Source organism: Mauremys mutica, chromosome 6, assembly GCF_020497125.1.
Source record: "Mauremys mutica isolate MM-2020 ecotype Southern chromosome 6, ASM2049712v1, whole genome shotgun sequence".
Taxonomy (NCBI): Eukaryota; Metazoa; Chordata; order Testudines; family Geoemydidae; genus Mauremys; species Mauremys mutica.
Genome location: NC_059077.1, coordinates 58,994,661 through 59,008,486, shown reverse-complemented (window position 1 = coordinate 59,008,486; position 13,826 = coordinate 58,994,661). Strand labels below are relative to the sequence as shown.

Below are 13,826 nucleotides of genomic sequence, written 5' to 3'. Positions count from 1 at the left end.
TACACAGGGGCCCATTGGCAACTTTGTGCGACAATACTGTCCAGCAGCAAAAACCCTTCCTAATACAGACAACCTCACTCGTAAGCATCTGAAACAAAAATGACAATGCTTTAGTATCTAAACCAGGGGCAGGCAAACTTTTTGGCCTTAGGGCCGCATCGGGTTTCGGAAATTGTATGGAGGGCTGGTTAGAGGAGGGGGTTGTGCCCTCCCTGGACCCTTGCCCCATCCAACCACCCCTTCTCCCTGTCCCTTGACTGCCACCAGAACCCCCGCCCCTGACTGCACCCTACCACCCCATCCAACCGCCCCTCCTTCCTGACTGCCCTCATTCAATCCTATTCCCCCACCCATGACCTCCCCAACCCCTATCCACACCCTCACGACCACCCCAAAATCCCCTGCCCTCTATCCAACCCCCTCTGCTCTATGCCTCCTTACCACACTACCTGGCGCACCGGTGGAGCCGGGCCACACCACCACCACATAGCACAGAGACCCGGTCAGGCTGGGCTCTGCAGCTGTGCTGCCCCAAGAGCTCACAGCCCTACCACCCAGAACATTGCACCAGCGGCAGAGCGAGTGAGCTGAGGCTGTGGGTGGGGGGACTGAGGGAAGCCTCCCGGGCCAGGGGCCGGGCAGGATAGTCCCCCAGGCCAGATGTGGCCCACGGGCCATAGTTTGCCCACCCCGATCTAAACTGATGGAACAAATTGATGGAAATGCATCTAGTCTGATTTTTGACTAGTCTCCTGATGCTTTGGACTGTCCAATTCTTGGCATTTTGTGTTCAGGTTTTTTATTTCAGAGAATAAACCTACATTGTTTTGTGCGGATGTGAGTGTCATCCCCTTTGCTGACATCCATTTTGTTGAGGCAGCAATAACTGACATGTTTGAGATGTACTAACTAACTTGGGAAAATGTGGCCACAACTAACACAGACTGTGCTTTCTACATGGCTAAATTTGCACAGGAGATTAAACTCAATCAGACGTCATAGTTGCTATGTATTACTTATCTTGCTCATCTGATTAACCTTGCATTGTCAGCTGCTACTTCTACAGAAGAAATGAAAGATGTGAAATCTTGCATCATTGGCTTTGGGTCCATTTTCAAGCATGCAAACAAGTTGAAGGCTTTGTTTTACACAGTGGGAGACAAGTGCAGAGCGGATTACCTACCCCTGTTATGCCACATCAGTGGATGAGCTTGTACTTTGCTGCCTGTCATGTAAATAAAGTGTGGACTGTGCTAATTTAGCTCCAAGATCATCATAAGTTTCTGGGTTCTAAATCAGAAGCTCTGAAGGGAGACTGGCAAATAACCAAAATGACTGACAGATTCCGCACACCATGGTAATGTTCATTGTTGAAAACACTGACACACATGGAAAACACTGGAGTTTTCTCTGACTACTACTAACATGTTGGCTAATACAGACATTTACCAGATCCTGACAACCAAAATCTCATCTGAATTGAGCACAAAATCTTCAGGAGAAACATACTGCAAAAAAAACCCAGCTGCTTCTGGAAATCCTTCAGACCCTGTGTCAAACAGATAGTTAAGGGTTAATGTCTCTTTTACCTGTAAAGGGTTAAGAAGCTCAGTAAACCTGGCTGACACCTAACCAGAGGACCAATAAGGGGACAAGATACTTTCAAATCTTGGTGGAGGAAAGTCTTTTGTTTGTGCTCTTTGTTTGGGGGGTGTTCGCTCTTGGGACTAAGAGGGACTAGACATCAATCCAGGCTCTCCAAATCTTTCTGAATCAGTCTCTCATGTTTCAAACTTGTAAGTAATAGCCAGGCAAGGCGTGTTAGTCTTATTTTTGTTTTCTCAACTTGTAAATGTTCCTTTTTGCTGAGAGGATTTTACCTCTGTTTGCTGTAACTTTGAACCTAAGGCTAGAGGGGGTTCCTCTGAGCTATATGAATCTGATTAGCCTGTAAAGTATTTTCCATCCTGATTTTACAGAGATAATTTTTACCTTTCTTTCTTTAATTAAAAGCTTTCTTTTTAAGAACCTGATTGATATTTTCCTTGTGTTAAGATCCAAGGGGATTGGATCTGGACTCACCAGGAATTGGTGGGGGGAAGGGAGAGGGGATGGTTAAATTCTCCTTGTGTTAAGATCCAAGGGGTTGGATCGGTGTTCACCAGGAACTTGGTGAAAAAACCTCTCAAGGCTGCCCAGGGAGGGGAAGGTTTTGGGGGGACAAAGTGATCCAGACACTGAAATTTCTCGATGGTGGCAGTGTTACCAGATCTAAGCTAGTAATTAAGCTTAGAAGTGTCCATGCAGGTTCCCACATCTGTACCCTAAAGTTCAGAGTGGGAGAGGAACCTTGACACCCTGGAACATGAGAAAAACCAAAAAAAGCATTCAAAACCTTCAGCGAGAAATGGGAAACAACCATAGCCTGTAATCTGAACCCCAAAGTGTTTGGTGCTGAAGGTTCTTCTTGCATTGTCATTTAGGTGTTGCACCCCTTTCTCAAGGTGAATTTTGCAGCAGACTACAACTGTTATGCCAGAATGTTTCAACCATTTGCCACTGAAGATCAAATTTCAAGTCTGAAAGGGGAATTTACTACCTACCTGAACATGCCCAACTCTGACCATGTGAAACCGGATGTGTTGGCTTTTTGGAACAGTCATCAACACACACTTCTCAACTTCAGTAAAGTGGCACGGCGAGCTTTGAGTGTACCGCCGGATCTACTGATGCAGAGCGCTTATTTTCAAAGTTTTCCACAACAGCAAGAGGCTCAACATGAGGGAAGACACTTTGAAGAAAATTATGTGAGCATATGCAAACCAGAATTTCTGGAAAAACGACTAGTCAGACAAAAATTACCTTTGTACATAAAAAATTTCAATTATACTGTAGTAAAATGTGTATATTATGAAAAGTTTGTGTATTTTTCTGATTTTTTTTCCCATTGTAAACCTGATTTCATCCCAGTTTTAATGTTTGGAAAATAAACACCAAAAAATTCTCCCCCTTTAAAAAAAAAACCAACAACACACACCTGAAAACACAGAACACTAATCATAATGCAGGTTGAATACTAAGTCAAATTGTAGGGGTAAGCATGTTGGCTTACTCATAAATAACTGATTGCTCTTTCCCAGTTCTACAATTAGAGATTTTTGCACTAGTTGGCGCTATACTGTTGTAGGAATCCCAGTGTAAGCCTCCAGAATATAAGTGTAGCGGCAATATAAAACAAAGTGCATTAGTTGACTTACACACTGACTTCACAACTATGCACTAATCTCCCCAAAATCCAAAGCTCGGAGGCCTGAATTTCCTCTTCTAGTATTACAAAAAAAATATATCTCCATTGACTTCTAGGGAGCAGGGCCGGCTCCAGGGTTTCCAGGGCAGCAGGAGGAGTGGGGGGAAAAAAAAAAAGCCGTGATCGGTGGTAGTTCCACCACGCCACTTTCTTCTTCGGCGGCTGGTTCTTCCCTCCGAGAGGGACCGAGGGACGCACCACTGAATTGCCACCGAAGAGGCCGATGTGCCACCGCTTCCCCTTGGCCGCCCCAAGCACCTGCTTGCTGGGCTGGTGCCTGGAGCCGGCCCTGCTAGGGAGTTAGAAATGACTTGTGCCAAAATAATTGTGTGGTGCATCAGACCCTTTGTATTTAAATATATGGAACTATGCAACTTATTTTATTACATTTTTCTCTAGATCTGCTGGAGTCTTGAGGCAGCTACAAAATAGTGCCAATAAGCAAAATCACAACCAATTAATATAATGGTTTTGAAACTGAAGAAAATAAAATCCAGGCTGGCAAAAAAAATTGTTTTTTACATTATGCATTACGTAATCTTTTGGCAATTTCATACCAGATCTGTTTTCTAACATCTTCTGTGCCTGCTACAGTGTCAAGCATTTTGTGCTTCTCAGCTTCAGAAACTGAAGACACTATAACATGCTGAAAAGGAACCCCACCATAAATACAATCTTCATAACATCAGTAAGCAGACTAGACAAGAAGACAGCCCTCTAAGACAGCGTGAAGGAAGCCTCCACGCGAAAGTTTTAACTAAAATGAGGGAAGTGATGCCTTTCATTAGAGTGCTTAACTTGGTGGTGCCAATAATCCCGTAGGACAGATGAGGTCATGTCAAGAGAGCCATCGTTCATACATTCTAGACAGTGGGGAAGGCAGAGTTATAGAATACATATTTACAGTAAATTGTTCAAAATGTTCAGACAGCACGGCACAAGAACCACACATTTATAACAATGAATTCTGAGAAATGATGCTACTACTGAATAACTTCCTCATGAGCTTACAATGTTAAATTCAGATGCTAGTGACACCATGGAGAGAAAGTATTAGTCTCAAGCATATTTTGTCTCTTGCCTCATGGCATTTAAACATCATATGCTGATTCTTGGTCATATAGCTTTAAAAGGCTTTGAAAACAAGGACCTAACAAAGATTTTTCAGGAAAAAAAAAAGAGGCTTAATTGCAATGCATGTTAATCAGACAAGATTCAAGGAGCAGTGTTTGGATATCTAAAGTAGCTAAAAGAGGACTTGCAATTTCACCAAATGCAAAACAGATCTGTCGGTCTCTATTACTGGTCTGGCTGCAAAGTTAGCATATTCTTGTTTCAAGTTTATTCCTTTTCCAATCAGTCGTCAAGCTCCAAACATAACATCAGGAACAGATACTAAGATAAACCAAATGCAAATGTATTTGGCTAAGATATCTTACTACAGTGATTTATCCCAATGGGAGTATCTTGTGGTACATTTCCTCTTTTTGGTTTGACTATTTGAAGACAAAAGGTGACCACATTTGGGTTGGTGAAGCAGCAAAGAACAACATCTTTCACTGCTCTGGGCCAAGTTGTGACTTGTCCTTATATGGGTGTTCCTGGGTAGGGTACAAGGGTAACAAGAAGCTTTTTCCGCTTGCGTGGGCTATTAAACGGCTAGGCAGAATTGTAGCCTCTGCAGTCCGAGGAGCACAGAATCTGCCAAATCCATTTTTTCAGGGTCACACAATGTCCCAAATCACAAGGAAGTATGGAGAGTGGGGAGATGGTGACACCCCCCCCCCACACACACACACTAACCTGCAGGCCTCAGGAAGAATGCTTCCAGTGTCCACCTCCCCAGGCTGATGTGGTTTCTACCTTCCCCTTACTATGGGTTGGGCCTAAATGAGTATGACATTTATCACTGTACATACAGTACTTAAAAATGCAATAAGTAATTTGTAACAAACCCGTGTAAACTCCCAGTGTCCTGAATGTCAAGGGCACATTTTACTAAAAAGTTGCTTTAAGGCGGATCCTGCTGCAGAGGCCTGTCTTGTAGGTATTTATCGATGCATAACCAAGTCTCTTGCTTTTATTATATGAGAAAATTTACATTTCATGAGTTGCCAAGAGACATGGAAACTGATCCCTATCTGTCAGAAATACTTCCTTTTGTAAATGTTGTTTCTTTTATCTAGGACAGCACTGTTTTGAATGCAAGAACAAACAACTTTATGCCCAATTATACATTCTCAGTACAGAGTTCCATATACGTTGCCACAATGGATCCTGATTGGTCGATGTCTTTACAATGATTTAGGAGAGAAAATGCCTCAGACGTTCCATTTGGGTTGCAAGACCTCAGTTCTTGTGTTTAGATGAAAGAATTACTTGTTCTAGATTCACAGGCAATAGAAATATGGAGGATGAAATCCTGCCCCCTACCACGGACTTCAATAGGAACAGGATTTCACCTGGAGCGTTCTACACTTTCAAAGTCTCCACTACTCACTTGTATCTTTGTAAAGTTACAATCTCCCACTTTCAAAAAATAATTTGCCCAGCTTCCAAGCCTCTACGACAATGAAACAAACACCACACAATCCACTGGCCCACATCACAAATAAATGAACATACGTTACTAAATTAACATGCATACTTTCCCTTCCATCTAAAGAGAGCTGCCTGCATGCATCCTGCTCTCAAAAATGTCATCCTGGTTCTTGAGAGCCGCATCATCTCTGAGAAGCATCTCTCTGTAACTGGGTCATGGATAAAGAAATATGCACTGTAAAATAAAAAAGTTAAACATTCAAGGTCTATTTATCCTGGTTCTTACAATGTACCACCACCTCTGTGACATCTGGACAATTTAGGTTCTGGTACTAATCTTTAGTGCTCGCAACACACTTTATCTTAGAGACAATCCCTTCATTTATGATCCAACCAGACAACCATGCAGCAGAGCTAAAATGCTTAGTATTAGACAAATCTTTCCATCATCTAGGCTCAGGAAGTTCTTCAGCACCTTGCTTAGGATACAGCATAATAAAAAAAAAGTTTTATTAGATAAGGGAAAAGTTGAGCACTGGATTGGGAATCAGGTGATTTGGGTTTTATGTCTGGCTCTGCCACAGCTCTGCTGCGTAACCTTGAACAAAATAATTTAATCGGTCTGTGCTTTGGTTTCTCCATCTGTAACATGGTTATAAGAGGGATTTAACACAGCAAGGGCTAATTCAGAAAGGTGGACACTATCCCTGTGAGCCACACTTTCTTTGTATGATAGTCATGGCCACAGTGCACTATGGCACCATTAAGGAGTTACTTGCACTGTACATAACACACACAGAAGTAGAGGACACCATTACCTGCTAGAATCTGGACTTCATTCCTTAATTTTTGCAGCCTGTGAGATATTGCAATGTGCTGCTGACTGAGCCAAATGAGCCTAGTCAAATTCTCCCCAAATTTTTCATTTTTTTTAACTAGGTAAGGAAAGTCGGTATTTAGTGTATAGAATTGGTTTAGTTACCATTCAAAGTAAATATTTCTGTTCTGTAGTTGGAAAGATGCAGGATGATGTACTTACATCACAAGTATGATATTACTTTCCAGACTGTTAGTAACTGAGGATATTAGACAACATCTACTAGGGATAACCATTTTTAAATCAGCAGACTCAGATAACTTGCACTCAAGAATCATAAAAGAGTTGGCTGAGGAGATCTCTGGCCTGCTGTTAATTTTTAATAAATCTTGGAATACTGGGGTAATTTGAGGGACTGGAAGAGTGTTCGAGTTGTGCTCCCTACACTATTACCTGGGGAGTGGAGGAGGAGAGCAAATGCTGGTGGTGCCTGAGCCAGGACTATGCAGCTTCCTTTGCCACTGCTGCTGCCTGGGTGTGGGATAAACAACATGCCAGGTGAGCCTGGGTACTAATTGAGTGGACTATGCCCTTTGTCTCTAAAGGGATCAGCACTAGGCTTGATGCTATTCAACAATTTCATCAATAATCTGGAAGTAAGTCAAATAATTGCTGACAGGCTTTGTCCTCTACAAAGATTCGTGGAAGTAGTAAATAATGGAGGAGGACACAGCAGTCATACAGAAAGATCTGAATCACTTAGTAAGCTGAGTCCTTCAAACAAAATGCAATACAGGCACACGCAAAGTTATACATCTAGGAACAGGGATTGCAAGTCATACCTATAGAATAGCAGGGGCTATAATGTGGGAAACAGTAACTGAGAAAAGGATTTAGGGGTCACAGTGGACAAGCAACTCAGCATGAGATCTGAATATGATGCTGTAGCATTATGGACTAATGAGATCCTTGGATGTATAAGCAGGGGAATAGCAAGTAGTGAATAGGAAAGTGATTTTACCAACATATATGGCATTGATGAGATTGATACTGGAATACTGCATCAGTTCTCGTATCCACCCTTTAAAAAGGATGTCAAAAATTGGAGAGTGCACAGTTTAGCTTATCAAAAAGATTGAGAGGTGACTTGATTACAGGGTACAAGTACCTTCATGGGGATAAAATACTGCATCCTAAAATGCTCTTTAATCTAGCTGAGACAGGGATAATAAGAACCAAAGGCTGGAAGCTGAAGCCAGATAAATTCAAATTAGAAAATCAGGCATAATTTTTTCCACAGAGAAGCAGGTTAACCACTGGAACAAACCACCAAGGGAAGTGATTGGAGACTTCAGGAGATGGAGAATCAAAACTGGATGCCTTTCTGGAAGGTCAATCACAAGTTACTGGGCTGGGGTAACTGGATGAAATTGAATGGCCTGTAAGGAGGTAAGACTAAATGATCAAGTGTTGTCTTCCAGCTTTAAAAATCTAGGAAAACAATTCAAAACCATACACTAATGAGGTGATATAGTAGTTACAAAAAAAAATAAAAAATAAAAAAAGAGCAATTTGTATTTAAATACTTTATTTTCATCTCACAAAAGCAACAGTGTTTGCAGTATACATGCCTTTTCGTCAGTGCCAGTTATATGCAAACAAGTTTATCTGAAATATAAAGAAAATACGCTCCCCACCCCATCCAAATGGAACAAAACAGATCTGCACATGTGTATGCATTACACATATATACACATACACTATTTCAAACCCGCTTTCCCCACCACCTAAAGGCAAATATTGTACAACCTGGAATTTCACCACCCAAAGCTCACGTGATTGTACATTGTACTTGTATTTTAAGTATTTTAGAAATAGACAAGTGTTCTCCCTTTACAAGTCCTTACAGTATTTAACTTTTCCAAAATAATTTGAAAGGGATCATTCTTCTGGACTATTTAACTTCATAAAGACTGGAATATAGGACTCTTGTCTGATTGCAAGTTTAGCAGTAGTTTGATGCAATTTGCTCTCAAAATACTCCATTCCCTAATTCGTTGAATAGAAAACATTATTGATCTTTAATAAGAATCCAAATTTTAATGCATTTAAATCCATTCAAGCACCTATCTTTTCTCAATATTTTACTGCAATTTGCTAAATGCCACCATGGTCAACTCAAAAAAAGATGCCTGATCAAAACTAAGTTATCACGAATAAAAGTCTGTATTTCTACTTCAGCAACAGGTTTAAACAGAAAAACTAGAAGTTTAAATTCTTCAGCAATATGACCTAAGAGTTTAATGTGGTAAATTACATCTTTTTAAAACTTTCCAGGAATCATGTGAATCCATGCCTCATTTAAAAAAAAAAAAAGAAATCTTCCAACATTTAGTGGCATCTTAATTAAAAAAAGCCAATAAAATAATATAAAAGTAAGTTTACTCAAGCATTTTCTTCTCCTCTACAGTATAGCCAAATGTGAGAGAACAAACATTTACTATGTGATAGAGTTAATTAACTACATGAAACCTGATTCAGAAATATACAAAGAAAGCCAAAATACAAGCCTAGATGCATGAAATGCATACAAAAGTGTATGGTTAATGAGGCAGCATTGTTTTTAAATTTCAGAGTGCAATGAAAGATAACATCTTCCAGGGGAGGAGAAGACCAATCTGTTGGAAAAGGAATGTTCCAACTAATATAGAAGAAGTAAAAGATATGCCATCATAATGCAGGATTCACTTCAAGAGTCAGACTTCCTGCAGCATATGGTCACTAAAAAACCCCAACACAATGAAGGCCATTACCATGTTCCTTAAAGCATTACTTTTACAATGCATGTCCAACATAAAATGCCTCAAGTGTTGCAAGATGCAGTGAGCAGGTGAAATGTAAATATTTCTATGGCAAAAACCATCTCTTTGGCCAGGTACAAAATTAATATCACTCCTAGAGTAAAAGTGAGCTCTTCAGATTGACAATGCTGTTCAGGAAAAGGTGCAGGTGTTTTATGAAAGCAGGGTTTTACAAACTAAAATTTAGAGTGGATTCAATTCAATAGTGATGAAGTACTTACTATGACGTGTATCATTGCTTATGGAAGCACATGCAACCTTGCTTCTGTACCGAGTTACTAGAAGATGTCAGATTGTGTAAATGCTGAAGTACAATTCTATATGCAACATACTTTCAATTCATGAAGGAATCCACAGTGCATATCCAAATTTGGCAAATTGCAATATCTCCAATTTCCACATGTTATCACGGTGCCCCTACAGTTTGCATCAGAGGAAGGCTGCTCTAGCGACTGGTGTTTTCAGCTTTCCCACGAGCAGGCAGGTGAACATTTGGAGGATGAGCATGTGCTTGAAGAAATTAGCTCAATGACTGGGATGGAGAGATACATTCAAGAGAGCAAACTAAGGTTTAAAATAGGTGACCAAGAACTTGAGTTATAGTATTGCTCTCAGAATTTGAGTTACTTTGTTAATGTGAAGGGGGACAAGATTGGGAATGCAACTGGAATATTGTGCTTGTGGTTTAATATCTAAAACTGAAAGCCTCTGGACTACTACAAATTGCCACCCTACTCAAAGGGTGTGGGGAGTGGGAAACAAAGTATCATTGACCTCCAATAGAACATGAATAGCACTAACACCTCTAGCCTAAAGAGTAAAAAAAAAAACATAGCAGCTATGGAACAGGAGTTTTACTGTCCCACTGCAAAAAAGTATGGCCTCCTTTTATTCCAATCTCTAGGTAGAATATGATCTTGCATGTCACTGTAATATAATCCATAAGGCACAGACTATTGCTACAATCAGATCTAAACAGCCACGTATTATCCATTTCAGGCTCCTTTTCTCCTCACAGCCTGATCCTTTCCATACTATGGAGTAAATTTAAGAAGCCAAAAAACTCATGAATCACAAAGTAAATGCAGGATTTAGCATTAATTAAATGAATTTGCAATTTTAATAAAATCAAAGATACATCAGCATGCAGACTGCTGTTTTCCAGGGATAAGCTAAAAAACCTCATTCTTTAGCACATCCCCCCCCAGTTAGGCTAATTTTATACGTGAAATGTCAAAGAAAATAAGACAATGGCCCAAGCCTTACACAGCCTCTTGTTCTATAACGTTTACCTGTAAACTATTATGGAATCGTAACAAGAAGTGTTTTGCTACAATGTGTGTGTTTCTTTTGACTGGAAGACAAAAGAACTGGTAAGATCCACTCAGTTCATGTAAAACATGCCTTGTGTCTTGATCCTTAGCCACGCCAATTCTCCTCAATTCCCACTGAGCTCTGGAAGAGATGAGGGTTCTTAGTGCTATTCAGTATCAGGGCTTGATCCAACTCTTACCGAAGTCAAGGAAAAGCTTCTCATTGAAGTCAATAGGGGCTGGCTCCCAAGTACATACTATGCACTCCAGAGAAGGACAAGTGATATTGAAAACATGAATCATGTTAAAAAAAGGTGAAAAACTCAGTTCACTGGGTGGCAAAATGAAACAATCCTTGGGGGGGGAGGGGTTTAAAGCCGTGATTTTCCAAACTCTGTTTTTCAGTTTTTACTATATTTTGCACTCTAAAATGGAAGTGTGTGGTATTTCCTAATACAGACTACATTACCAGTAACATGTTTAAGCTCAATGGTAGAACATACTTAAAATCCCAGAGTTCGAATGGAGGAGATTATTATTAGTTCTCACTCTACAAAGTTTGACATCCATCATCTTTGCTGTTGTCAATGGGGAAAAAATTTAAAAGACCGAGGAAATGGAAAAAGGAAAAAACACACAGAGAAGAATATACAGAGATGTAACTAACACATTAACTGGGGGTGGGTGAAAACATCACTGCACAATGCAGTTAATACAAGTGATTTGAGAACACAATGAATTAGGATTACATCTAATTCAATTACTGAGGAGGAGTACAAATCCACTTTCAGTGCATGCAAAATGCATTCATTTCCACTTGCTGACAGGGTTTTTTGTGCACCGAGGAGGAGTAACATTCCTTTTCAAGGTTAGAACTGCAGAACTCATTTTTAAAGTAAACTACTGGCAAATTGAGGAAATTTTTCCCCAAACTTTTGTCAGAGAAGCACAAAATATGGAAATGAAACTGCATAGTTCAAATGATTTAGTACATACCTACTGATGAAAAGCCAACAAATACTATAATTTTCACTAGGTAGTTTTCACTAATCACCTACCTACCTCTCTTGCACATTACTATCACAATTTGCAGGTGAAAGTCATTATAAATTTTAAAAACCAGAGCCTGTATTAAAATGGTGACAAATTCAAAGTGAAACCTGATTATGGCTGAAAATAGTCTCCCCACCTTTTGAAGAAAATTTTTCTCAGGGCTTCTCTCTGCACAAAATTTGCACTGGTTTAACTTAAATCCATTTAATTAACTGATGCAACTTGTTTGTTTGGATTCTCTTACAGTGGCTTAAAACTTGTTATATCAGTTTGGCTGTACAGGAAAGTTTTCTGATGCAAACTAATGTGATGTTAGCCAGCTTTAAATAGGCATAAGAATATTCACACATTCTCTCTTTCCACCACTTTAACTAAACAGGTATAAAAATAATCTCTTTAGTTAAGGAGGTACAACTCTGTTTACACCAGGCCTCTAAAAGGGCCTTAAATGAGAATTGCTTTAGAAAAAAGGCACACTGTATTGTGGCAATCCTGCCTTTTAGCCTATCATGCCGGATTTTAGGGCACTTGTTTTCAGAATAAGTTTTAGGCTTTGTCCCCAATAACTGTGGCATGATACCATCCAAATACAGACAAAAAGTTCCCCACTGCTGTGTTACACCAAGCAAGCATTACAGAGTAAGCAGTGTACACAAATCATACCAGTGATACTGAAAAATTAAGTGAAAAATATAAAGACCCAAACAAAATGCTTGGCACACATGTACCAAATGCAGGCCCTCCACAAAGAGGAATGGTGAAAAGGATCAGTAGTCAGTCAGGGGTCAGTCCACCATCAGAACTAGTCTGGAGCAACTTCTCTATGGCATTTTGGGGTGGTGTGGAGGGGCACTGTTGCTCAGACATCAACAAAACAATATTAATAAATACAGTCTGGCAATTGAACGTTTGATCCTTAAAAGTGCCTAATGAGTTAGGAGCACACTCCTCACTGACTTTCAGTGGGTCATGTGCTCCCAAGTCACTGAGATGCTTCTGAAAATCTCTCCCCTCCTAAAACATTCATATTTGCTATTTGGCTGTTTTCTTTTTATATAGTATCAGTAGCACCTGGCCACTTAATAGACAAAAATACATATAATAATAATAGCTGTATATTCTTATGTTTTTAGAACGTCTAGAAAAAACATTTTGATCATCAAAAGCTAAACCCAAAGCTACCAACAGTTTTGCATAAAGAACACTGATTAGCCAGCGCTCTGCAAAGAAAAAGCATCTCTCATGGCAGTTTTTTCCTTTGTTGCTCTCTTTTTCAATACTTACCCAGTGTTGAGAACAATAGGACAGGATTTCAAATGACAGGGTGTTTCAAATATAAAATTACTGTACTTATTAGTTATTTATGCAGCTGTTTGGTCTATAAATGAACACAGTTCCAGAATAAATAAATATCTACATCTGGCCCACAAATGACCAAAAGAAAAACAAACTTAAGTGAGATGTGCCCTGAGCTAACTAGAACCCCTAATAGTGCAAACAATGTTGCAGCGATGCCTGGTTTCACCCTGGCCTTTGCAAAAGCAACAGTTCACAAGCTCTCTTAATGTCTAACACACACACACACACACACACACACACACACAGAGGCATTGTGTTCTCTACAGCCATTGCTGCAGCGTCGCTAAGTTCCTCTCCATCCACTTAATATTCAGCTGAATTGTCTCAATAGCCTCTTTGACACAGCGAAGTTGAGAAATCTTCTCTGACTTGGACTCAAAGAAAGTTTTAACCTGCAGAGTAAGGAAAATGTGCATTTCAGGCTGAGACATGTAGGCAGTTTCCAAGTTAAGAGAGTGCCACCTGCCTGCCCTCCACCCCCAGCACAAAGCACCAATCATCCACATTCACATAGTTGGCAAAACGCAAAAGAGGGCTGCTGAAATCTGGAGTGATTACAGCTCATGAGAACTGCA

The 13,826-nt window shown here is 40.0% G+C and overlaps 2 protein-coding genes across 4 annotated transcripts in view; both read right to left on the bottom strand.

Annotated features, from left to right (window-relative positions):
• The window catches only part of LOC123372365 (2'-5'-oligoadenylate synthase 1-like), a 38,588-nt gene extending 37,313 nt beyond the window's left edge, over window positions 1–1,275 (bottom strand). The window contains exon 1 of the mRNA XM_045020410.1: window positions 1,184–1,275. The gene's annotated coding sequence lies outside the window, so the exon portion shown is untranslated. The remainder of the gene's footprint in view (window positions 1–1,183) is intronic.
• A 6,961-nt stretch (window positions 1,276–8,236) lies between these two features.
• LOC123372813 (leucyl and cystinyl aminopeptidase) overlaps window positions 8,237–13,826 on the bottom strand; it is a 93,414-nt gene continuing 87,824 nt past the window's right edge. For all 3 annotated transcript variants that reach the window (XM_045021295.1, XM_045021296.1, XM_045021294.1), the window contains exon 18: window positions 8,237–13,643. In XM_045021295.1, coding sequence (XP_044877230.1) covers window positions 13,512–13,643 — 132 coding nt within the window. In that variant the 3' untranslated portion in view covers window positions 8,237–13,511. The remainder of the gene's footprint in view (window positions 13,644–13,826) is intronic.